At 47.9% G+C, this 26,885-nt stretch overlaps 2 protein-coding genes and 1 pseudogene across 4 annotated transcripts in view; 1 reads left to right on the top strand and 2 right to left on the bottom strand.

Moving 5' to 3' along the window:
• Atp8a2 (ATPase phospholipid transporting 8A2) overlaps nt 1–7,138 on the top strand; it is a 504,296-nt gene extending 497,158 nt beyond the window's left edge. For all 3 annotated transcript variants that reach the window (XM_055617218.1, XM_055617234.1, XM_055617226.1), the window contains one exon: nt 597–7,138. In XM_055617218.1, coding sequence (XP_055473193.1) covers nt 597–694 — 98 coding nt within the window. In that variant the 3' untranslated portion in view covers nt 695–7,138. The remainder of the gene's footprint in view (nt 1–596) is intronic.
• Nucleotides 3,847–5,720, bottom strand: LOC129684450 (eukaryotic translation initiation factor 4B-like; annotated as a pseudogene).
• Nucleotides 7,139–18,150: 11,012 nt separating the features above from the next.
• On the bottom strand, nt 18,151–24,463 carry Shisa2 (shisa family member 2). The gene is made up of 2 exons (XM_055617827.1): nt 23,383–24,463; nt 18,151–20,231 (listed from the first exon to the last, which is right to left on the bottom strand). Exons 1-2 carry the CDS (start codon nt 23,714–23,716, stop codon nt 19,678–19,680), a joined length of 888 nt encoding a protein of 295 aa, XP_055473802.1. The 5' UTR covers nt 23,717–24,463; the 3' UTR covers nt 18,151–19,677.
• Nucleotides 24,464–26,885: the final 2,422 nt, after the last annotated feature.

The raw sequence follows: 26,885 nt of genomic DNA, 5'->3' as shown, positions 1-26,885 counted from the left end.
AGTAGGGACGTGGCCCACTAGCCCATATTCACATTTTCCACACTGAGCCTCCAAGAAGAAGAAAGCTACTGCTGTGATTTGAATGTGCCCCATAATGCACGTGGGTATGTCATTGCTGTGGTGATGGAATCGAGGGGGAAGCTTTAAGGGTAATAGGGTCGCATGAGCTCTATTCCAGTGGACTAATGTTGTCACCCAGGAGTGGGGTGCTGCTCCCTCCCCCATGTTACATTGCAGTAAAAAGTCCTAACTGGGTACTGTCTCTTGCTATTGGACCCCAGCCCCCAGAGCTGGGAGTTCTGAAACTGGACTTCTAGTTTATAATTCAGCTAGCCCACAGTATTTCGCTACAGCTACAGAAAACAATCTCCTTCCACTCCAAGCTATTCCCATAACAGTTCCATCAGCCCCTGCCACGACAGTCCCTCCTGACCATGGTCCCCTTTGCTTTTACGGGCATCTTCATCTCAGGTCTCTGTATCCAAGGCTAAGAAAGTCCCGTGAGCACACAGTCCAGCGGGGTCTTCCAGGAAAGCAGCTTGTCTTTAGGGCGTTCCCTAACTCCCGCTCATGCTTCTTCCCGTGTTTCTCCATAGATGGGTATGCCTTTTCTCAAGAAGAACATGGAGCTGTCACACAGGAGGAAATAGTCCGTTCTTACGACACCACCAAAAAGAAGTCGAGGAAGAAATAAGAGGCTTTTGTTTTTCCCCTGATGGCTCCAAGGAAAGAGATTCGGTTTGTTGCACGAAGCGTTAAGAGTTTAGTCAGAAAAGGCTGGCGCCAGCAGCCCAACATCAGAAGACACATTTCTGTGGCCTTAGCCAACCAGTTTGTTAGCAGCTGTCTGTCCCCTTGCAGTCCCAGGGTATAGGGGTCAGGGGAAGCCATTCTCCTCCCGGCTTGTCTGCAGCGCTTGGCCCGACTTCTGTTTACGTTGTTATGAAGCATTCAGCTGGACTCTGTGAGGTGTGAAATTAAAAACTATGTTTCACCAATGCTTACACATCAATACTAGTGGTTCTGGGAGAGAGGAAAGGGCATTCATTACATTACTAGAGACCAGTCCTGTGTAATTGGAACAGGGTACACTTACTTCCTGTTTGGTGCATGCACAGATCATACACGCCCAGATTTCTGCAGATTGCTCACTCACTCTGATTCCTGGTTTGTTTGTCTGAAGTTGGCATAAACTTCTTGATTGCAGTGAAATCAGGAAAACGTACGGTTGAGGGATAAACCTGAGAAAGTTTCATTGGCTCTTTCAGCCACAGCCTCAGCAAGGCAACCAGCCAGTGTCCCATGCCTTCTGCACCTATTTTAGGTCCAGGCCTTCAGTCTTACCACTGCTACCCTGTGCTCTTGTCCTCAAAGCTGTACAGCTGGCCCCTGGGTGTGGTGTGTCGCCGCTCCGAGCCACACATCCAAGCTCTGTGTGTCTTTGTTCCTCTATACATTCAGATATGGATGTCAGAAATCTCTAGCCTAGTCCCACCCTACCCCTGTCCTGCCCCCTGCTGCCCTGTAACTCCAAACTGAAGAGAAGCAGCTATCCCATAACCAGCCTGGATGCTTCGCTGTCTGCTTCTGATGGGACCCCGTGGGTGAGGGCAGCACACTGTACACCATTTCCAAGCTAGGAACCCCTCTAGCAACCCCTCAGAACCGACACCTGCTTCCTGGAAGCTCAGGACACTTTAGACCTTCTGCTGTTTGGAGGTGAGCTTATAACGGCGTCTGAGCACTGAAGGAACAGAGCTGCCAACTGTAATTCTAGAATCAGGGTGACCCAGAAGGATAGCATGGGGCAGAGAGAGGTAGGGAAGGGGACTCCAGATCTCCCTGGAAAGTGACAAAGGACATGAGACTCAGGAGGCAGACGCAGAGGACATTTTCATCAGCTCTCCATGGAAGTTCTGAAGTCCCACTCTTGACAGACAGTTGTGATCAGCCCACGTACACCATAGCAGAAACCAGACCTTGTCCCACAGAGGTTTTTTTGTTTCGTTTATTTTCTTGAGACCAAGTCTTACATGCTATGCCAGTCTAGCCTTGAACACACCTGCTAGTCCAGGCAAGCCTCAAACTCTCAACAATTTCTCAGACTCCTACAGATGGTCTCCTTTCTGTATCCCACAAGTTTTAGACCCAAGGGCCTCTCTTCAGCGGTGGCTTGGGTTCTAAATGAAGAAAGGGAATGTCGGTTTTCAGCTTTGAGCACTGTAGAACTCCACTCTGAGTTAGAACAGAACCTGGGTGCTCCAAGGCTGCATGTGAGAACTGAGGGGGGGGGGGGGCTCCACAAAAATGCAGGCCCGCTAGCATCCTTTCTTCTCTTTACTTTGGCTGCCAAACTCTGAAAGCCCAGATTTTGGATGGCACCTGTTCCTGGGTAACGTGGTACCATACCACTGGGGGTGCTGCGCTAGCTTAGAAACAAAGCAGCAGCTGGGATGGCTGAGCAGTCCAAGGTGCTACCCTCAGGAAAAGAAGTGACACTGTGGTTTGCTTTCTAACCGTTTACCTTTGGAACATCGGAGGCCAGTAGGCACTGGAAAAGCGTGGATATGATTTACACTGAGTAAGAAGACTGATTCCCACTTAAGAAGTAACCAGGATACTGAGAAGACTTGAAAGGAGGAAAGGTGAAGCAATTAACAAGAATCTTGGAAGTGACCTCTCTTTTCTCCCTGAGGCAAGTAAAAAAAAAAAAAGTCTAGTGTGCCCAGCAAGCTGAATCCCGACAGTGTGTACAACACAGGAGAAACAGCAGAAAGTGCCTCAGACCAGTGGGCCAGCTATGGTTTACATCTGTTGGTATTGCATCCCCACAGAGATGGGGGCAGAACTGTGGAGGGAAAGGGAAAACCAACTGAATATGCCCTGGGATCTCCACTGCTCATCTTCTTTCTGTCTGTCTTTCTGTCTTTCTTTTCTTTCAACTTTAAAGACTGGATTTATTTGGAGAGAAAAACAACCCTCAATCTAAAGTTTGGGATTTGATACCCCAGGACATCTCCCAAGTAATAGCTATAGATTACAGATCATCTCATAGGAAAAATATTTTTGCACAAATTTTACATGTGTTCAGAAGTGAGGCATAAGTCAATACCTGCTTTTATTTTAACAGAGAGCGGGACCCAACAGCTTTCTTTTGGAAGGGAAATAGCCATGAAGAGGGCAAACTACCTCTTCACTGTCTACAACCAATGGTTTTTAAAAAACCCATTCTGTAGGTCGCTTTCTAGCTACGAGCCAATCAAGTCTACTAGAGAAGTGACTTGCTATGCCCATGCTGAGCACACTGAACCAGTGCTTGCACACGAAGACCCAGGCATCATTTGTCTGCAGGTGCCCCGGCTTCCTGCAACAGGGGAACTTGCTGTCTTTGGAGCTAACCCTACAAAGCTGCATATCAAAGCAGACAGGTCAAGCTCCTGTATTGCAAGAGAAACCAGGACCTTGTTCAACACTTCCTGGCATTATCGTTTATTCTTAAGGGAAGTTAAGAAACCAGTCCTCCTAAGCAGAAAACCATGCAGTCTGAGACACATTATGAACCCAAGCACCAATGTGGGCTCTGGTGAAGGAAAGTTACAGAAACCACCCCAACTGAAGGCCGAACTGTTTTCCAAGGGAGTGAAAGCAACAGGAGCAGGCAGGCGGGGACAGGAGAGCTGGCTCACTTGAGAAAAGCAGCGATTCCTCAGGACTTTCCGGTGGCTAACATAAATATCTTTGAGAACGGGTGTGTGACTTACAGAGCCTACTTTTGGGAGGCTGACAGCATCATCAAGAACATGAGATGGCCAGAGTGACAAGGCTTTGAAAGAATGTGGGTATATTTTAAAGTTTAGAAAGGATAGTGTTGAGAAGGGGCAAAGCCAGGATGCACAAGACTAGTTTGATTTGCTCTGGAATGTTCCAGGGCAGAGAGACTAGGAGAAAGCACAAGGTGTGGATGGAGGTCTGCTTGGTACAGCTGTGTCCTTCATTCCTGTCGTCACCATCCAGAGAGAGCTGCCTACTTGCTTGCAGAACTGACCTTGGAGGCTGTGTCCTCCTTGGGTTTCTCTGGCTCAGGAGCTGATCTGGAGTGATGACCCTTTTTGCCGTCTTCCTGTCCAACTCCTTTCAGTAGTCTTTGTTCCCTCCTTCTCCAGGACCAGCTGGAGTTCCCACTTTGGCCTTTGGGGACACTCACCTTATCTATCTTGTTTTCTTCTTTCCTTTCTAATCTTTCCTTAGAGGGCTGAGCAGTAGCTACTTTCCCTCCATCACTTGTAGAGGACTGCTGCTCTGTGTCTGAGCGCTGGGATCCAGCGGGAGGGTCAGAGCATCGCTGCCCCCACATGTTCTCCTTTGGTGGAGGGGCTGGCGTTACCTTTAGAGGCTGATCAGGTTTAGGAGAGGTTGGAGAGTGACAATCGTCTTCTTTGTTAGTGTTTGGTTTTCTAGAGACCTCTCGCTTCTTGCCTTCAGGTATTGGCCAGACATGGGGCCTCAGCCTGTGATGACTCACTTCCTGTCCTCAGCTCTTCTCTTTCCTGAGTTCACTTGGCCAACTTGGGTGTCCCTTTCTGGGGTTGGCCATCCAATTTTGGCTCATTCAGCTGACCCTGCAACTTCGCCTGTTCCTTCTGGAGCTGATCTTCTCTTTCTCTATCAGCTGGGTCAACACGCTTTGCCCTTCCAAAGATAGAGTCTGCTCAACTGGACTGGGAGATGTTAGCAAAGGAATTAGCTTCCTTAGTAGTACCCTGGGGCTTTATGTGCAGTTTGGACTTTGGAGGTGTGTGTGGGGTTGTGGAAGTGGGGGAATCCTCTGTCATCAAACCTATAATCATCCTGAAAGCAATCATCCCTGGAGTTCCAGGTCCAATCAATCGCCTCATCTGTCATACCTGTCTTTATCCTACCTCCTCTGTAGTCATCATGCTTATGGTACTCACTACCAAATGCCCTTCTGCCACTGCCTGTCATGAAGTCATATGGGCATAGTCTCTGCTGCCTCTGACACCATAGCTATCCCGGCACCCATAGTGATCCGTTTCTCAGCATGGGCCATCCTGATACTGCTCTGAAGCATAACAATTTCGATTGTTAGGGAACGTCACCTCTCCTAGGTAGATAGTTCTCAAAGCTGTATGCAATGGGGCAGACCCTCCTGTCCATGGCCGTTTTGTTATCATCTCTATTTCTATCTCAACAACAACAAAAATCATTTCTGTCTTCATCCACTGCTTGATCAGCCACATCCACTCAGATTCTTGTCACCTAGAGACTTCTCACTGATTCTCCATAGCCAAACTCTTCAACCTGTTTGGAATGCTGGGGTCACGTGGCAAGTATATAGTGCTGATACTTCATCCTTTAAGAATTCCTTAATGGAGTCTTCTGTCACATCACAGCACTGGTTCCCTAGGAAAGCAGTGTAGGATGGTGCTTTGGGATGGTGCTCTAGTCAATATTTGGTTCCTGAGCAGCTCGTGGAGCAGTGGGAAGGAGGGCACAGTGTATTGGAGTACCACATCGCCATCCTTACAATGGCAGGTCACCTGTTTCATCACCTACCTGGCTGGGGGCAGAGGTGCTTCCTTCCCACCTTCAGCCAGAAAGCCTGTCAGGGAGGTGGCCTTCCCCTTCTTCATCTTCCTCTTAGCTGAAGCCACCACATTGGGAGAGGAAAAGAGAAAAGGAAGGCTCCACTCACTGTTCATTTTCATTCAGGAACTAAACCCATTTGGAAAGATTAAGCAAAAATTCAGCTTTTTGTCAATTCTTAGCCCTCTCTTGAAGGCCCTAAATCAGATTAGTGAATGAAAGTGTTTGTTTGGAGTTTTTTGTTTTCTTGTCTTTTGACTTTCTAGTGTGCATTTTCCTGGAGCGTTGTTGTCTTTTCTTTTGAGAAGTAGACTAAACATTCTCTGCAATAATGAGGTATACAGGCAGGAGAAAACATTTCTGGGAGGGCTGATTTTCTATTTTCTCTCTCCTGATTAAGCTTTCTCCTAGCCAAATGACTAAATTGGGTTTCTAGGCAAACCAGCTGTCATGGTGTGTGATGCCTAGTATTTATGCAGGGCCCACTGGGGAGCCATGTCATTTGTCCTGTCTTTAAATTGAGGTCAGAGTGCCTCACACACAACCCCTCCCTGGGGAGTGGAGTGGACTGGACTAGGTCGCACACACTGGCTGTCAGCTCAGTGGAAATGTCATGTGGGACATGTCACTCCTGTCACATAGTTTGTGACCCTTGCCTGGCAGGTCAGCTTCGGTCAGCACTTCCAGGCCTGCCTCTGGATTGAGCTAAGGGTTGGGCTTACTCACAGAAGGCTCTTATGTCTGGCTAGATCCTGTTCCTGAAACTGTAAACGGTATAGCCAGGAGAACCCCTTCAACTTAGCTCTGGATTCTGCTACGCTCCCCACACCCCAGGGATGGCTGCAGTGTAGACAGCACACACTGAAATTGGTGGCAATACCCTGCCCATCTCTACCGGGTTACCTGGATTAGCACCGCCCAGCGGGTTGGGGTCCACTATGGGATAGTTCTAGAAGCAGAGCAGATGTGCCTGCTGTCTCAGGGCAGAACAGTCCGGATTTTCAGATCAGTATTATTTTTTCCATCTCCTAACACTCACACAAACACAAAAACAAAGTCACGAGAGCGAGGTAGATAACTGCGCTCTGGTAAAAGAGACAGTGCTTCTTCAATGTTTATAACGAAATTGCCAGACAGTGACCCTGGGCTTCAGCAGAGTCCAGCTGAGCATTTTTTTTTCTTTGATAACCTTCAAGTATGCACAGCAAAAATCGGTAATGACTAATCAAGAAGCAGTGGATGATGCTGTTGTTGTCTACACTGGCTTTGAACTCACTCTGAACTGAAGCTGCCCTTGAACATCTGGCCTCCTGAAAAGTGTTTTGTTATATGTTTGCTTTGCTGTGCTGGGGCTGGAACTCGGGACCTTGTGAATGCTAGGCCAGTGTTTGCCGTTGAGCTACTTCCGTTCCCAATCAGTGAGTGTTTTTTATTTGTGTTGTTTCGTTTTGTTTCAGCGAAACAATCTGAAAATGTAAATGGATATGTAGGCTTTGAGATTTTTTTTTAAATAAAGAAAGCTATCATCCATAATCTCTCATTTATTATAATAATGAGCTTTTCTTTTGAGTCACAAGGAAGATCATTTTTTTAACTTTAATTGTTTGCATTTATTGTGTGTTGATATATATATATTCTTAACAAACCTACTTTATTTAGGGTCTTAAATGCTTCTACCTCCCTTCCAATCTCCAACACCAGGTAGGAAGGAAAGAAGGTTAGTAGGGACTTGGGATGGAGTTTTCTTTGCTACTTTCCACTGGGTAGGGTCATAGGGCTCTTTTGGGGAAATACTAATGTCAGTCATCAAGAAATCCAGATATCCAGGTAACCAGCAAATCAGCCAACAGCAAACAAAGCAGCAGGACAAACCAGCAGCAAGCAGTTCTCCTCCAAGCATCTGCCCTCTTCCTCTGGGATATCAAATTTATGCCCCTCAAAGTCCTCAGAATTCAGCTAATTCCATCTGGCAAAGAACACACTCCTCATAAGACACTGAAAAGGTATGGACAAACTAAAACCCCCTACTTGGAATTATAACAAAAACATATTTACATATCATAAACCAAAACGTCCACAATTGAGATCATGTACATATGTGTGTGGGAGTGCTCCCAGGTCATGACTCACATATGGAGATGAAAAGACAATGTGTGTCAAGGCCTTATTCACCAAGGAAGAGCATTTTCATCGGCTATCCCTGTCCTGGGCTTATGTCTTAAGCCATAGGTCGAGTGTCCACAACACTGCTGTCAGGTGAGACCGTCTTTGTTTGGAACATGTGAAAGGGCTGCACAGTTCAGCCAGGGTCTGAATTACTGCCCAAGTCATTGTTGAAAAGTAACTCAAGGAGTGATTTAGCTTTAACATTTGAAATGTACCCTTCATCTCCTGGCGTCTTTAAAAACTGAACAGGGAAACTGGCCAAACAGGCCTGAAGTGATAATTTAGCAAAGACATAGGTTTATCAGGTCAAATCAAAAGATGGCATGCCATCTGGTGAGATAGTGCACGCTGTGATCCCAGCCCCCAGGATGCCGAGGAGGAACCAGAATTAGAGATCAACCCAGACTACACAGTGAGTTCTAGGCCAACCTGGGCTCCATAGGAAGACCCCATCTCAAAAAGCAAATGAGAGATGGCGTCCCCTCTCATACCCTCTGCATGTATGTGCTTAAATGTAATGACCATAGGAAAGCTGAAATAAAGGCCCCTCAAAATAAGAAAGTGTGCATCAGTTGGCTGTGTTGGTAATTCTGTGGTGGCCTCAAAGCTGTTATCTGTGTCCATCAAGTAGGGGAGATGAACTCGGGCTAGCCTTAATAGAAGGTCCTCATCAAGGGTTTTCCCTGGGCAGCAGAGATACAGGCCCAAGAATTTCACAATGGACTGTTAGGTGTGCCTAAAAGAGAAAGACCAATACTCGACCTACTGTCTGGTGGCTTTCATTCATGCATCTCCCCCCTCAGTACCCATGTCCATCTCTCCCTCCCCGAGCTTCACCGAATACCAAGCCTCATGTTTCGCTTCTGTTTAAGCTCCCCGTGCACCAGGATGGGTGATTCTTGCATAAGAAAAGAAGGTGGGTGTGGAAGAAACACAAATCCAAGGAGTCAAGCTGCTACCCAATGCCATGAGCAAAGAGGGGAGATCCCCACCCCCAGCCTAGCTTAGCCTGAGGAACACCTCAGCAGTCCCCAGGGAGAGGAGACAAAGGAGCGATTCTTTTTCCACCCAGGCTGGCTCCTTTTCAGATGACAAGCTCCTGCTCTCGCTGCCTCTGAGATAGCTCCTCTGCTCCCTCTCCCAGGCATGGGACCAAGAAAAACATGCTCACAGGATTAGCCCACAGGCATCTCTTCTGACCTGGCTCAAGAAAGGAAGGAGACCTGCTTGTTTGAGAAGTCAGGAACAAAGTGTCAGGTGGCTGTGATTTATGGCAGAAATAGGAAGAAGAAAGTTGAAATAGCATCACTACCCAAACAATCTTGCCCTGGGAAGCGAGGGTGGTGGGGGTGAGGGAGAGAGGGGTCAAGAGGGCTTATCAAAAGCTGGGAGCCCTTCCTGGTGGTACAGGCCTGTGATCCCAGCACTTTGGAGGCAGAGGCAGGTGAATCAAGAGTTGGAGGCCAGCCTGGCCCACAAGCAAGATCCTATAAAATAAAATAAATAAAAGCTTTGTGCAGGTAAGATCTTCTGATTTCCTGTGTGGAAAAGAAAGAAAAGCTAAAGAGCCATGGGGTTGGACTGGATCCAGCTGTGTTCCTAGAGGTAGCTTGGTATGTGCTTACAGGGCAAGCAGCAGACACCAACTGAGAGAGAGAGAGAGAGAGAAAGGAGAGAGAGCCTGGTCACAGCGTTTCCTCTCCTTCCAGCAAGATCCCAGCAGCATATCCCATAACTATGGACAATTACCCTATGAATTACAGAGAGCCCCGTGCTAGTACAGACTTGTCTGGTTTCCAGTCATAAACTGCTCCCTTTCCCTTCTTGCCAAGGATGGCCAAGAGCAGGCAAGCACCAGGACTCCTGCATCTGGGCCTCCCTCCCTAGAGCAACGCAGCGTGCAAAGCAAGGGTCCCACATCCTTACCTGTCACTGAACCCACAGTGAGGGTATGTCTCTGATGTGAGCAAAACCATGTGCCCCCCTGTCTCCTGTTACATCTGTTCTGAGATTGCTCTAGTAGTGTTTACCAAGGACCAGTCTTAATATAGCCGTGCAGAGGGAAGCTGGCTGGGGCCTTGTTAAACTGGCTCGCAGCAGATAAGTGAAGCACCTCCGAGGCACATGAAGGTTTTTATTCCTTCTCTCTGGAACCATAATGATTTTCAGTGCTGTTAATGTCGTCTGCTTGTTGAAGTGACAACAATGTTAAGTATGGTGGCATGAACTCAGTCTCCCTCCTGGACGGGACATGCCGAAGATGTCTTCTTGTACACCGGTTTTATTGGCCAGTGGCTTTGAACAGTCCTGTTAACTGGTAGATGTCTGCACAAACCCATTTCAAATAAACCTTCGGTTAAAACAGAGGACTGGATCATGTTTTATTTTGGAATTTCCTTCCCCACCCATAAGCAGTTACTGTATCCATGCCCACTTCATGATAAAAAGCTCCAGAAGGCCACACCAGGTTCTGATGTGTCAACTAAAGGAAAGAACTGTGTCTATAACAATATTCCTTCCTGGTTCATCTCCCTGCACGTTGTTGGCAGCACTAGGAGTCAGATGCAGAGCCACTAGACAAGGCTAGGCAAGCATGCTACCACTCATCTATGGCCCTGGCACCCAAATCTGAAAGGTTTAAAGCCTGTTATTATGCCACAAGTGGAAAATTCACACTATAGATCTTCTTTTCATTGACAAAATTATCTAAAATGTTTGCTATAAAGCTGCCTCCTAAGGAGAACGGAGTTTATTTCAGCTATAATTCCAGGTTATTCTTCCACCGTGGTGGGAGAGGCAAGAGCTTCAAATAGCTAGTCGCGTCACACCCACGGTCAGGAACAGCGAGAAATAAATGCATTTGTGCTTGCTCGTGCTCACCACACTTTCTTCTCCACACAGTTCAGGACCTAAGGAATGGTGCTACCCACAGTGGGCAGGCTCCTCCGTCAGTGAACTTAAGACGGTCCCACACAGGCACGCCCACAGTCCTACCTAATGTAGACATCTCCTCATCAAGACTCTTCCCAGGTGATCCCAGGGCCTGTCAGGCTGACAAAGCCAACAATCCCAGTATTTTCAACGGAGGCTAAAACCCTTTTCTTTAGGAACCCACTCGGCAAGCTCTTGAGTATTCATTAACAGTGTGCCACAATCATAAATAAAATTATTTAAAATTCTTGAAGACTGACCTCAGTCCTCCATCACCAGCTGCAGTTAAGTGCTCTGGACTTGAGATTCCAGAGCAATAGTTGTTTAAAGGGAAGGTGTCTCTGCTGAACTCTGGGCACCATCTCCTCCTGAGCAGATCTGAGTGGCATTCTCCAACAATTTCTGTAACATTATAGAGTCGTTCACAGAGTTGAGTGAGGCTGAAAATCTTCCCATCTACTCTGATTCTTTTAAATGTGTTTTGATTTGAACTATTCTAAATTACTTACAGAGAAATTGCTTTTCATCCCTCCCCCCAAAAAAAACTTTCCAAAAGTGTTTCTTTGTGCATTATTTTCTATGGTTAAAAGTCTTTTTGCGGGCTGGAGAGATGGCTCAGTGGTTAAGAGCACTGTCTGCTCTTCCAGAGGTCCTGAGTTCAATTCCCAGAAACCACATGGTGGCTCACAACCATCTATAATGGGATCTGATGCTGTCTCCTGTCATGAAGGCATACATGCAAATAGAGTGCGCATGTGTATAAATAAATAAATCTTTAAAAAAAAAAAAGTCTTTTTGCCTGGGCCAGAATGTGGCTCAGTAGTAGAACACATGCTTAGTGTAGGTGAGGCTCTGGGTTCCATCTCCAACCCCAGACAAAATCATACACACACACACACACACACACACACACGCAGGCACACGTGTACACATCTTCATCTGCTAGCCAAATTATAACTGTTGCTTCCCCAAAGGCCCCAAGTGTCAAAAATGGCTAGCTGCTGAGCTCTAAGCAAGCATGATGGAATACGGCAATCCAGCCCCTGGAGCCCCATCTGAGGGAGCCGAGAGCCACATTCTCCAAGACGCAGTCTCAAATGAAAAATACCTCGGATTTCCATCACCAGTAGGAAAGCTAATTAGGCAAGAGTCCGACAATGAAATACCTGCCACAATTAAAAGACACAAACTGTTGTTCTGTCCAACAGTGGTGGTAACATGGAAGGAAATACAGACACAAAGGACTCCACACTGTGTAATTTCATATATGAGGCTCAACACCAGGCTCAGCTCATGTCCCCAAGAAGAGAACTTCCAACCTTCTTATCTGGGTGATGCTCTGTTGAGCTAGACACCGATGGTTTTGCACTTGCAATTACCTGGATAGAAATGTTTAACAAAATGATTCTGTATCAGTCACAACTAAAATTAACAATAAAAATTACATGTTTTATAATGTAAAGTTATTGGGGAGAGTATATGTGGTATAGTGTGTGTGTGCGTGCGCAACATGCGAGTGTGTGTGTGTGTGTGTGTGTGTGTGTGTGTGTGTGTGGTGCTAGCATTCAGTCAGCCCCAGCCCAACTCTCACTCTGTGATTTCCTGAATCTGGATCTGTCCAAGAGAAGGCTCCAGATGACTAGCCTTGCCAGAGAGAGAACCCCTGTGGGTTATGAACCCAACATTGTAAGGAAATAAGACTGGGCCACCAGACACGTCTAAAGAGAAAGTACTGGCAGGGTTCAGAGAGAACCAGCTCAAAAACAAGACATTTAGATGAACCCAGTATAACACTTGATTGGCTTGTGGAAGAAAATCAAGAACCCTGCCCTAAGTTGCTTCCAGGGTTCTTTCTCTGTTTGATATATTTGTTCACATAAACACATGCATTTCTCTATACTGAACAGATTAAGAGCATCTAAATAGGAGTTGGACTGTGTATTTATGAGTGCAGTTGTTATATAACATGTAATATGTCATCCAGAAGCGAGAACTACAGTCCTCAGGTTCAGAGAGACTGGGCTGTCTTCAGAGGCCACTGGGCACTCACTAGAAGAGATTCTAAATTGGTTTTGCCTGATCCTACATGATTCAGGGCAAGCTAAGCACCTGAGAGTCCTGTATGAGCCTCCCACAGATGAACAATCCATTGCCTGAAACATCCCAAAATTTGTCTTTACACATACATGCACACATGTAGCAATCTTATATTATTATAGTTACAAATGACAATCAGTGGTCTGTGGTTATTCAGTCTCTTAAATCAAAGTATGTCACTAAGGTATGGTTTTTCTAAATGCCATCAAGATGGCTGAAATTAAAATCCAAGTTTCTATGTTCAAAATTAATCTAAAAAGGCTGTGGGGCCCCAAGAGCCATGCAACCAGTGAAGCTGGCCAGGAGCAAGAGTGAGGTCGAGGGGCAGCCAAATCCCGAAAATCTTGTCTTGAGGCTGGCGGGGGGGGGGGGGTAGGATCATTTCCTCCTGGCAAATGTAGCCTTACAGACCCCACCTATGCCACCCTTAAGGTGGTCATGTAGCCTGGTGGCCAGGTTATTGGGTAAACTTCCTCTCTCCTTGTAAGGTCCTGTTCAGCAAGCACCTGGAATTCCTCTTTATGCAAATAAGGCATTTCCAGCACCTTGGCTCCCAGCCAAAGATATATACTCACCCTGAAAGCCTCTGCCTACTCCCCAAAGGTTTAAATAGCCTTTGTTCCCCACAGTTAAGCAAGCTGTCTCACTGAAGCTGTCTCCTGAGAGGCCTGTTTCTCAGGGCTCACCCGAGGCCTCCATCCCCAGCCATTCCTGCCTTGCTCACTCTTCCAGGATCTGCTGGGCAGTCACCCCATTATGGAAGGGGAAGTGAGGTGCCAGGAACAGCAAAAGGCCATCATCATTTTTCACTTAGAAGGCTTTTAGAGCCTTACTTTTTAATTTCTTGCTCTGGGCATTTGTGAGTTGAGTGTAGGTCGCTTGACTCTGGGTATAATAAATGTTGCAGACATTTGGAAGATGCAGCTCTGGGAGATAAAATGACTGTCAGAGCCAGGTCTTTAGCAAAACTTTACAGTGCTACAGCTGGAATTGGTTCACAACTGTAATCTCTGCACAAGGGAAGCTGGAGGAGGGGGACTGCCGGAAGTTTGAGGCCCAGCCTGGGCTACATAGTGAATTCCAGGCCAGCCTGAGCTATATGGAAGACCTTGTCTCAAACCCCCAAAACATTCTTTCACAGCGTGGAGGTTTTACAGTCAATGTCTTAATGTGAGTAACTTGAGGGTTTTCCTAGGTTACCTCTTCTGCTTTTCACTGATCACTGACTCTGCACGGAAGAACAGAACTGAAGGAGGGCAGTAAAGCAAGGCCCTGAAATGTTCAGGAGCCATTGCTGCAGCTTTTGGGAAGAGATTTAATAGTTTCCAGTTTCTTAAAAGTTTTTAAAAATGTTAATTAACCTATCTGTTTTTCCATTTTATGTGCACTGGAGTTTTGCTTGCGTGTATGTCTGTTGTGAGGATGTCAGATCTTGGAGTTGCAGACAGCTGTGAGGTTGACGTGGGTGCTGGGATTTGAACCCAGTTTCTCTGGAAGCAGCCAGTGCTCTTAACTGCTGAGCCATCTCTCTAGCCGTTTCCAATTCTTTTTGTTTGTTTGTTTGTTTGTTCATTTTACCTTGTTTTGATTTTCAAGACAGGGTTTTTATCTTTAGCCTTGGCTGTCTTGGAACTCACTCTGTAGACCATGCTGGCCTCGAGCTCACAGAGATCCTCTGCCTCTGTCTCTGCCTCCTGAATGCTGGGATCAGAGGTGTGAGCCACCACCCAGCTAGTTTCCAATTCTGAATCCCTGGAAGGCACTGGAATAAGAGGAACATGTGTGCTTCTTAATTAATAAAGAAACATTTTGAGAAGACAAAGAAATGTCTACTGATTTGTGTGGAGGAAGGAGGGGGAGAAGAAAGGGGAGGGAGAGGCTGGAGTGGCAATGGGCACTCAGGAAGGCGTCCTCCTGTGCTGTCGGCAGTCCTCTGGACACATGGGCTTCTGGAATTTTGTCAACCCTCCTTGTGTTCTTGGACTATCCCATTAAGCATGAAAAGTGCTGTGAATGTGCAGCGCAGAGAATGTGCAGCACTCTGCGCTGCCCAGTGGCCTTGACCAGCCCTCTCTGCCCCCTGCTCTTTCTCTGGCATGCTCCAGAGAGTCCCTGTAGGTGTCTAATGTGTGTAAGCGCATTGAGGGCTTTCTGCACAGACCTTTACCCTCGCCACACTGGGAAGCCCTTCAGGGGCTTTGATTGTTCTAGTGCTCGAAAAGCACGAGCATAAGCAGCACGTGACCTTTTTTTTTTTTTTTTTTAATTCCTGGAAGTCCAATGAGCCATTAATGCAGATACATTATTGTTTGTTATTATTTTGAACTTCAGTTCAGTGAAGTCCTCTAAGAAATGCTTGTAAGCTTGCATTTTGCCCAAAAGACCAACAGCACAGTCTGATTTCTCTGTCTGACGATGGTCACCCTCCTTCCAGAGATCAGCAGGATCTGATTCTAAACCACACAAGGAGGTCTGCCCTGGGCACCACAGTAAAAACCACATTCTCCAGGCCAGCCATTCTGACAGACCAGGCTGAGTTAACAAGAGGCACGATTCTAAAGTCCATTAACTTTATTCCTTGGCATCTAGGAAGCTCAAGCAACTGCAAACACATGTGCGCACCATGTATCAGTTGGCTGAGCCACTTCAAGAAACCGCACCATGCGTTTGTGGGCTGCAGAGCTGGCACTGTAACAAAGGCCACTCTGCTGGTTCAAAGTGGGGCTGCCTGAGGAGAGAGAGCATCCGACCCTGAAGTCCTTCTGACCTCAGCCTTGAGCACCATTCTATCTCCCTCCCACAGTCCAGGGCATTTATGGGCATATGGCTTGATTGTCATTACAAACTTTGTTCTGAGGGAATCAAAGATCCTAATTCATAACAAAACAAGGAACATATGGGTTGCTGAGCTTGGGAAATAAAACTCTGCAATCTCGAGAGCATGAGCACAAGGTGCCTATGGGAACTTGCTAAGGGTGTGGAGAGGAAGGAAGAGGCATGCTGCAGAATAAACTCAGGGTCACACTAGTCTCCTCTGGATGACCACGCTGGGTGCTGACGTCATTATTTTTTGTACTGGGGATGAAACAAGGCCTCCCACCAGGATGTAGTGAGCTACACCCCAGCCTGATATTGACGCATCTTAACTTTTCGCCTGCCGTGGAAATGGTAGCTGTGGGATTGCCACTAATGTTTTGTTTTGCTTTGCTTGGAGTCAAACAGTCCTGCCTTAGATTCCTAAGTGCTGGTACTGCAGTACAGTGACGAGCCACCAGGTCCAGATCACACTTGTTTATACCAAAATCACTCTGAATCAGGCTGACTTTGAACTCGTGGCAATCCCCCTGCCACTGCCTTCCAAGTTCTGATATTACAAGCCTGAGCTACCATGCTAGGCCCACACTTTCTGGTTAGTTTCTTCTTCCTTGCAAAGATCTGATTTTTCCCTCCTAAAATCTAGAAAATCCCCACTATCTGCATGAGTCAATGCCACCAGCTTAAACATTGTAGAAAATGGTGGGAACTGAAAAAGATCATCCTGAGTGAGGTATCCCAGAAGCAGAAAGACACACACGGTATATGCTCATTTATAAGTGGATATTGGACATATAGTACATGATAAACATACTAAAACCTGTCCACCTAAAGAAGCTAAGCAAGAAGGAGGATCCTGGGTAAGATGATCAATCCTCACTCAGAAAGACAAATAGAATAGACATCAGAAGAGGGAGAAATCAGGCAACAGGACAGGAGCCTACCACAGAGAGCCTCTGAATGACTCTACCCAGCAAGGTATTGAAGGAGATGCTGAGACTCACAGCCAAACTTTGGGCAGAGTGCAGAGTGCTTTCTTATGAAAGAAGGGGGAAATAGGGGGACAGGAGCTTCACAAGGAGAGCAACAGAACAAAAAAATCTGGGCACAGGAGCCTTTTCTGAGACTGATATTCCAACCAAGGACCATTCATGGAGATAACCTAGAATCCCATGGCAGCTCAGTGTCCAAGGGGTTCCCTAGTAATGGGACATGAACCCAGTGGCTGGGTCTTTGATCACCTCACCCTGAGGGAGGGGTGGCCTTACCAGTCCACTGAGGAAGACAATTCAGCCAGTCCTGATGAGACCTGATAGGCTAGGGTCAGAGGGAAAAGGAGGAAGACCTCCCCTATCAATGGACTGGAGGAGGGGTGTAGGAGAAGATGAGGGAGGAAAGGTGAGATTGGGAGGGAATGAGGGAGAGGGCTACAGAGAGAGGGAAGGATGCAAAGTGAATAAACTGTAATTTATAAAAAATAAATTAATTTAAGAAAAAAAATATGTGACTATTTTTCCATCAGTAAATGAGCCCCCTTTTAGAAGGACTGTAAAATGTTTCAACTGAATGCAAATTACATCATAGAAGTTCAGAATTTTTATAATCCCAAGAGAGCAAGGAAGGCATGCTGAAACTAGGTGTTTGTACTTCCACTGTGCTTGCTAGCTCTCTCCGTTTCCTCCCCAAAATCTCTGCAATTGCATCTAGTGACGTCACCTTTAGAAAGACTAAATGGTTTTACTCCCATTTCATTTACGCTTTCACCAACACAGAAAAGCAAAGAAATCCGACAGTCTCATATGAGCACGCATGGCCATCCATTGCTTCAGAAATGCACAGAGGTCACCTTGCATGGAGCAGAGCCTGGTGGTCAGATTAAGAGCTGCCGCCTCCGACTCCCTGCGCAACACCGGCTTGTTGCCTGGCTTTGTGGCAGTAGTATCTAAGCTGGATTTTACCCTTTGAGGTGGTTGGAGGAAGGGGCTGGGGTGAAAACTACTTTGTGACATTGAAATTTCATGGAATTGAAATTTCAGTCTTTATAAGTCAGGTAAGTCAGGTTTGGGGCTGGCAGGACGGCTCAGTGGATAAAGGTGCTTGCGCCAGGCCTGGCGATAACTTGCACTGGATCCTTGGGACTCACAGGATAGAAGGAGAAAACTGACTCCCACAGATTGTCCTCCGGCCTCCACAGGTGTGTCACTGCACACACATATACGCTAAACAGATGTAATACTAAACAAGTATGTACACAAGGCCTTGTTGGAGACCGGCCTTGCTCAAGGGTTTGTGAAGTGCCAGCCATAGCTTCGTTGGGGCAGTTGACCAGCTCCTAAACTTCACATTGCCATGATGACAGGAGGTCCTCAAAGAGGGCGGGGGGGGGCGACCAGTTTTTATGTGTCACTGTTTGCCACAGACACACCTGACCTTCCTAGATACCAGCAACTGCGTAAGCAAGCAAGGCTCACGGCCCCCAAAACAGCAGAGATGATTCTGTGTAACTGTGCTCCACTAACAAGGACTAACTGTAAAACAAGCATCCCCCAAGGAACTCACACCATAAAATATTTATTAAAAAATTTTAAATGATTTTCTCCTGCTTTGGTTATTAAAGATCTTTGATTCCTACCTCTGCTGATACCAACCGCCAGCACTAATGTGACATTATTCCTGTCATCATGAGATGATTGACAGCTGACAGAAGGCTAGATGAACGACGCTGTGGGTAGAATGTACAAAAGACCAACCTTCACAGTTATTTAACAAATTTTGGCTTTGCTAGCAGTTGGAAACTTACTTACAACATATTTAAACTTTTTTTTTTCATAAGTGATCAACATACAAATTCACTTGAATTTGATAACTTAAAAACATTGGCATTGAATACAGAGCTTGTTGAAGACTGGGGAGGAAAAAGGACAGGGATCCCATGTCTCCATGAAGATCTTTTCTTCTGGATTTCCTGCTGCTGGAAGAGTAAACCATTCTGAAAACGAGAGTATAAAAAAGCCTCCAGAGTTGCAAAGTGGTTCATGTCTGAGGTTTGAGTGCCACCCGTGTCCCCAGGATGGCTGACGACCTACACTGAGCATTTCCGCAGCACATTGCCTTGCCTTTTTTTTACTGATCATCATCAACACATCGACAATTTCCTGCCCTCGGGGCTAGTTAGACAAGGAGATCCTGCAGCCTGGCAGAACAAAACCAAGCACCAGGCCATAGCACATGGCAAAGTTAAAAGTAACTTGGAGAGCAGCAGCTCATGATTTCAATTTAAAAAAAAAAGCATCAAATTACATCTCAGGTCCGCTGTAGAGCCAGGAAATAAAAGGGCTCCACAGAAAAAAAGGGGTGAATGGATTCAGTGCCACTCTGCCCACAGAATTCTGAATACCTTCACTAGATAATACATTTTCTTTCCAGCTCTTTAACTTCATAATACGATCTCCACACACAATTATCAAAAAAAACCCCACAAAATAGCCTCCCCAAAAAGCGTAAAAATAGACAGACTATATCTTGTACAGTGAAATTAAGACATGCCTCCAGAACACTGAGGCTGATGACTAGTCTCAGAGTTCAAGCTGGCTTCTTTTCATAATAATTATATAATTTACATCTCCTTTCAGCCTTGAACACTGATTTAAAAAAAAAAAACAACACAACAAAAACAAAACAAAACTCAGCGCAGGTAAAGGGGAGGTAACAGGCGTTCTCTGGTGCGGCTGAAACAGAAAGAAAGAAAGAACGGCCTAGTACAACCTCTGACTGTAACCTCTGACTCTGGCAGCCACCCCTCAAGGACACTTAGGGGCTCAAGCATGTGTCACATGCTTGAGGATGGAGGTGGCAATTCCAGGGGCTGTGGTTTTCCACTTTGACTCAAAATACATGCACAGAGACCGCTGCTCTGTGTGCTGTTCTTCTCAACAGGCTAGGGGCACAGGAAGCTATCCAGAAGGACAGTGATGAAAACACCACCAACTTGTGCTGACTTCCGGTGCAAGCCTCTGGCCCTGTTTTGCTCAGTCTCACACAGGAGTCTAGTGGGTGACCTGCAGGCTATACGGTCACCGCAGGATACATCTTCTGCTCACTGTTAGTGTGGGCAAAGGGGGGCTGCACCTGTCTGTAGCTGGGCTGCAGGCCATCCATGAATGGCGGCACTGGCGTCATGGGCACAGAGTCATGTTGTACGGCATACCCTACATATGGAGTGTGCAGGTACTGGCCTTGATGGGGTACGATCTGGGTGGCCTGCTGACAGTTCAGTACGGAGAAATTCGTGGGCATGTTGACATATACATTGTTCATGGTTCCCTCGGGCAAGCAGCAGTTGGTCTGTGACCTCGTTGGGGGAGCCCGGGCCCCCGAGTTCGCGCTGGAGCTGGAACTGGCAGCCGTGCTGGACTGACGAGAGGATGAGCCCCTGGAAGTGCTGGCACTGGGGATCATGGGGATGGTCTCCATCAGTCGGGTGCCCCCCGGGGCTCTGCTCTGCTGGGGGTCCTGTTTTGGCCGGAGACATCTGCAACAGCATGCTGCTACGAGGGAACCGAGGATGATGAAGGCAACAAACACAGAGCCGACGATGAGGAATGGCACGTAGATGGGGACTGGAGAAAGAACAGAGAGTTAGCGTTATGATTCACGCCAGAACATCACAGTGCTGGTAACACAGTGGCCAGCAAAGGCCAGGGACAGATGTACAACTGACCCTCAGAAGCGAAGGACAGAGGCCAGGCCAGCTTGGTCACAGGTCAGAGGTACACAAGATGCAACTTCCATGGCCAAGTGCTTTGGAGAGCTGCCAAGGCCCCACAGGCAATGCAAGGCCCCTGGAAGCTAAACTTCGTTATCCCACTTACATTCCCCTAATACAACAACAGACACCCATATCCAAATTGGCAAAGCACAGGCTTGATCTAGGCGATCCCACAGTGGCCAAGCAGCCTAAATAAATGTAAGTCTTCCCTAGCAGGCAGCCATGGGGTCTGAACGGAAATGAGTTTACACTTCCCTGAATCCCCCTTTTTCTTCTAGTAAGTTTTCCATGTTCCTCGACTTCTTTTTGCCATTATTTTTAACAAGTTTCTTTTCTTATAGGCAGAACAATAAAAAACAAAACAATAACAACAACGAAACAAATAACTTAGGTCAGATTCTGAGCCACTGTCATTTCCAACAGAAACTAAAACATTGGAGAGCACGGGGAAGGGGAAGAACAAAACACACTCTGAGCCAAGGAGGTGCCTCAGCACAAAAAGGCTCTTGCCACCAAGCCCAGTGACCTGAGTTCAAGAAGGGGAGAACCAGCTCCTCTAAGTTGTCTTCTGAACTCCAGACTTCCTTATGCACACTCAGCGCGTGTGCATGTGTGCGCGTGTCCTCTCTCTTTGCCTCACACACACACACAACAGATAAAAAGTATATACGTGTGTATATACATATGTTTTTTATAATATATATACATATATATATATATAAAATAGTAAAGAAGTGCACAAATCTAAAAGAAAAAAACCCATCTAAAAACCCATCTTCATAAAAGTAGAGCATAGAAAGGCTATCAGAGGCTGAGGATGAGTCGGAGGAAGAGGGAAGGATGAGACGAGCCAGTGGGTACTAAGCCATTCTGACAAATAAAACCACACAATAACCATAAAAGCCTGTTAGCAAAACCAGTAGAATAATGAACTTCATTTTAAAATTATTTTCATAAAAAAAAATCTTTTCGGGAACCTGGCACGGTGTCTCACAGCTTTAACCTCAGCCCTTGGGAAGCTGAGACAAGAAAACTGTATTTGAGTTCAAGGCCAGCCCGGCCTATAAAGTGAGACTTTGTCTTAATGTATATTTTAATAATATGCTATATTTTAGTATAATTTATTTTTTAAAATAAATTTTTTTTAAACTGTGGGAGCCATAGGAATGACAACCACACAGAGCTAGCAAGCCATGTGAGCGAGCTGTCCCACAGCCTGTTCAGGACGAAAACAGGCAGGAGGAGCCTCCGGAGAGCCTCTGAGCTACTTCCGTAAAATTCTACTACATTCAAGAAACTGCTGTATTTTCTGGTTTGTTCCAGACTCAGTTCCCCACTTTTGGGCAGGAGTGGGAGTGAATGTGAGACGCTGGGACTTGAACTCGAGGCCTTTGCCACCTATGTCCTGGGAGATAGCATCGTTTGCATACCACACAGAATCACAGAGAAATAGGCTTGTAACTGGGCAGTGGCCACTGCAGAGCAGAGCCACTTCACCACACCCAGGGTGCCCTCAGCAGACCGGAAGGCTAGCTGCCGTCTGCAGCCCAGCTGGCTCCCACAGCTGTACTGCTCTCGTTATGCCAACACTGCAGGCCAAGTCCAGGACTGGAGCAGTGAAAGCCACGCTTTCTCCTACACACACTATAAATATTCCACTCCCTATGCTGAGATACCAGCCCCCGCAGGTTATAAGAAGTAAACAACAACAAGAACAACAACAAAAAACACACAGGTAAGTTTTACCTCCAATACGATAGCGAAAACTAGCTGAAACCACTCAGCCCACATAATGAGTTTTGGGGAGAAATAACTGTTCTCTTTCCAGGATTTTTAATTGGAAGTGTAAATAACTCTACAAGAGTAAAAGAATGCGGTGCTACCAGAAGCCCCCACCCCCTACCCCAAAGGCTTAATTGGGTGTGTTGTCCTTCCCTAAAGAAGAACTGTGAAAGGAGCAGGAGGCTTAAAGGGAAAATTTAGGAGCACAGTAAAGGGTGCCCATGCCCAGTACCAGCTGGATGAGAAAGCTGCTGCCTCCAGCTCTGGCCAATGCCATCCTGAGTTTTTAGGCATTATGAACAAGCCCAACTCAACAGACACCTTATTGTAGCAATTTGGCTCGTTTCTCCAGGCTTTATTCCCAGACCACACACTCTGCGAAGCTGAGCTGGAACCTTCTCTAGAATGACCCTAAGTTCTCCTCTCTTCAGACTCAAGTCAGTGGAACTGTAGGAGTCGCAAACTTACAAAGTGCTCGCCTGCAAAGAGAATGTCAGTGAAAAGCCTCTGGGCGGGAGGCTGCTCTATAAACCAGAAACCACCTGTGCCAATGCTCAGGCAACTCCAAGCCTGAAGCACTTACACACACACACACACACACACACACACACACACACACACACACACTACACACACACACACAATTTGGCAGCCTCTCCTTTGAGGAAATGCAATGAACTAAATTATTTTACAGGCTTATTTTCAAAATCTGGCTTTGACTATTAACAAATTATCCAAGTCTCAACGAGCAAGGCCGGGCACCGTTGCAGTGTCCTGTCTATCAAGTCTGCCTAAGGAGACCAATCTAGATTCCCAGAGGCCTCACGGTCACTGGGAGCCCTGCACTGGCTCCTCCGGGTGAGACTGGGTGTGAAAAAGGTGTGTCACCCACGGGAATCCATCCCCTACCTTCCTTCTGAGGACCCTCGGAGGAGAAGCCTTTGAAGACGGGCCTTCTCCAGAGGGATGCACCCTTGCCATTTCCTTGCGTATTCTCAATAAATGAAGTCTAGTGGAAGCCAACAGAAACAACGCGTTTTGTCTCGAGTTCTGTGTGACTTCACACAAAGTTAATGAGTAGGGAAAACAAACAAACAAACAAAAGAAAAAACTCGGGCTTTTGTTCCCAGGCCCTTTCCTAAAATCTCCAGGCTTCCAGGTCCCTGTTGCCCAGGCAAAGCAGCCCCTCCCGCCCCCGCCCCAGACGGCTGCTGCCCTACCTGCCGAGCTGTCCGGCCCTTCTCGGTCTGTCCGGCCAGGCTCCCCTACGCCCTGCTGGCGGTCGTTGTCGCAGCCGCCCTGGTCCAGGCGCGCCTCGGCGCTGGAGCAGCAGTAGCGCAGCGCGCAGCTGCCGCAGCAGATGGTGGCGTCGCCGCCGTCGAAGCGCTCAGGGCACTGGAAGCCGATGCGCCAGACGCCCTGCGCGTCCAGCCAGCCGTGGCAGTACTCGCCGCTGGCCCGCGCTCCCGCCGCCAGCAGCGCGGCCAGCAGCAGCTGCAGCAGCGACGCGCGGTGCCCGGAGGAGGTAGAGGGTGAGCAGCGTCCGCCCCACATGGCACTGCCCTGGGCACCGGTGATGTCTCTAGAGGACACAGATCTCCCCCGAGAAGTTATGGCTCGGTGGCGGCCCCAGAGGCTTTCCGTGAGGGCCACTCCCCTCTGTCGCGAAGCGCAGGCTGCAGAGCCAGGGTCTAAGGCATCCTCCTTGAGAGTGAGCCGGTCCCCCTAGACTCTGCCTTCACAGGGGCATCACCGAAGGAGCGTTCCTGGAGTCCTGCCTGACTTGCGATCCGGCCTTCCCGCGCATCCCCGAGGGGACGCCTTGCTGCCGACTAGGAGGCAGGCCGCGCGGCTGGGGCGTTCCGGGGTCGGAGTCCCGTGGGTGGGTGCGCTCCCCCTCTATTCACCTCCCGGTCGGGAAGCGGCGAAGGCGGCGGGCAAGGCGCGCCGAGCTCCCGGCGGCAAGTGCGGCGGCCGGCTGCGCTCTGCCTCCTCGGCTCCGCGCTCGGTCCTCATGGCTCCGGCCACCGCTGCAGGCGCTGCGAGTGTCCGCACCTCCCCTGCAGTCCCGGAGCCCGCCCGGCTGGCGGCGGCCGCGGCTGCTGCTGGGCTCGGGGCCAGCGGGCTGCGCTCCCCGGCTCCTGCCGCAGCCCGCCGCCGGTCCCCTTCTCCCTGTCCCTGGTGCGCTCCCGGCACTGCGCTCCGCTGGGGGCCGCCCACGGAAGTTTCGGTCCCTCGGGCTACCGGGGCGGAGGAGCGCGCGGCCACCCCACGCTCGCCCGGCGGGGCCACGGGCCAGCTCCGACTGCCGGGCTGCGCGCAGCGCTCCGCTCTTAAGAGGGGCTGGAGGCTCCCCTGCGCGCATGCGTGCTGAGCGGGTTTTCCCTCCGCCTTGGGACGCCAGGGGACACTCGTAGCCCTTCGCTTTGCCACACCAAAGGTGTGGCGGTGGCCAGGCAGCGGTGTGAGTGAACAGAACAGGCGTGTGGGAAAACACGTTTTATGTCAGCCACCCCTTGGAAGCACAGTTAAAGCCAGGATAGCAGGAGCAAGTGTGGCTCTCGGTCAACCAACATTCTGAGTTACTCCGACAACCCTCTAAAGGAATAATTACTAATTACTTTCCATGTTACAGACGTCACTCAGATAGACTTGTCTTGCTCAGCTTCCAGGCTCCAGGCCCAGGAAGAACATAAACACGATCTGAGCTGACCTCCCGGAGCCACTGCACGGCAGGCTGAAGAGGTCAGCGAAGACATCCATGTTGGATCTCACTGTCCGACTGGTCGGTGGGTTTCTTTTCCCTCTGGAGTTGAGGGTGGTGATGGTCGAGGTCCTCCTGCAGAAAGGTGCCTCGGTGGCACATTTGACCTTGTTGGCTTAGACAGCTGCAGCCAGGAAGAAGGCAAGGCTCCAGACGCCAGAGATTCTCAGAAGAAACGAATAGCTTCGCTCTTGAGGCCGCTGAGCAGGTGCTGATGCTATTAAAGTAGCGATGAGTATTTTTAAAAGAACTACCGCGCCTTTCTCCGCCAGAGTCAGTCCGTGTGAATTCTAGACCCAGCGCCTCTAGCAGGAACCATCGCGTGCTGCTGGGCTCTGTTTGTGTATCTAATGGCGCGCCAGCTGTGCCAGCCACAACTGCAGAACACAAAGCAATTTTATCCGTGGCAAAGACCCTTTGGGCTAAACACACTACAGGGCTCTTGATGCACCCCTCAGCGCAGACAGTGAGCATTAGTAGCCTCCCCTCACTCCAAAGATGCTCACAGAGAAAGCTCCGCTGCGTGTGTCTGTGCTCACAAAACACCTCTATTCTAACCATCTAAGCTGCCTCCAAGTACTGCAATCCCCAGAGCTCGTGTCTGAGAATAAAATGTCCTACCACTGGGCTCCGCTCCAGTCCTGACATTAGATATTCTAAATGCACCAAACACCAACCTTCTACAGGCTTAGAAATGAACAAAACTTCAACACCGAGGAACCACTCATTTCAAAAACACACTGTGTGCTGAGTACTGGGGATTCACCTGGAAGCCAGACACCTTGGCCATTTCCCTCAAGCAGCGTTGTCTCCAACCCTCATACTAATGAGGCCCAACCCTGCTTAGCGTCGGAGATCAGATGACATTGGGCACAGTCAGGGTGTTATGACCAAAAACTCAGGCAGACCCTAAAGCTTCTGAGTTAACAGAAAAGCTGGACTGAAACATAATCAAACACGTAAAAACAATACAAGTATGATGGTCTACCAGCACAATGTACAGGGCCAGTTTCTGTATGGGAGATGGATATTCATATGTTTGCATACACACGTATGTCCACATACATGAGCATGGGTGTGGTGGCCAAAGGTTGATGTCAGGCCTCTTTCTCAATGACCCTCCATTTTGAGACGCCATGTCTCACTGAACCTGGAGTTCACCAACTGAGCTAGACTTCCGGGCTTATAAACCCCAGAGACTTGCCTGTGCTCCTCTCCACCCCACCCCCAAAATGAGATTACAGGCCAGTGCTATCACACTTAGCTTTTCAGTAGGTGCTGGGATTTGAACTCAGGTCCTCATACTTGTTTAACACATTCTTTACTGACTGATCCATGTGCCCCTTTACAGGACCAGTTGAAACACACAGGGTGACATCAGGCTGAAAGGAAAGGCCAGGAAAAATAATCAGAGAAATGAGGACTGGTATTTAAAATTAGGCCCCAAGAAGAGACAGTATAAATTGATTTTTACCTGGTAATTCTGAGGGTTAGTACTTTTCTAAAATTTATTTTGTTTTTAATTAGGTGTCTAAGTGTATATGAGTGGGTGTGAGTTCAAAGGCCAGAAGAGGACATTAGATCCATGTCCCTTGCAAATGCTAGGAAACTAGCTCCAGTCTTCTGCAAGTACGTTAGTACTGTAACCATTTCCTTAATTGTTGTTGTTTTGATGTAAGGTGTTTATACTTAGTGTGGAGAATACGTGTTCCATACCCCCTCTTCCTCTCCCACTTACGTGGGTCTCAAAAGCACTCACAGTTTGTCTAGGGTTCATGAAGAAGTTGTTGATCATTTCACCTTGAATTGGTCAGATGCTTGGCTGGGCAGGGGCTTGAGTACGATATTTCTGTTTTCCCAGCTAGTCAACACCTGGTCTATAATTAGCAAATTTGGAAGTATGGCACCTTGAAGAGGGTCGCCCTCTTTCGTAAGGCACTGTGCGTCCTTCACTCACTT

This window comes from Psammomys obesus, unplaced genomic scaffold (assembly GCF_907164565.1).
Source record: "Psammomys obesus unplaced genomic scaffold, mPsaObe1.curated_primary_1811, whole genome shotgun sequence".
Classification (NCBI taxonomy): Eukaryota; Metazoa; Chordata; class Mammalia; order Rodentia; family Muridae; genus Psammomys; species Psammomys obesus.
Note: the sequence above shows the minus strand (reverse complement) of the source record. Positions and strands in the feature narration are given on the sequence as shown.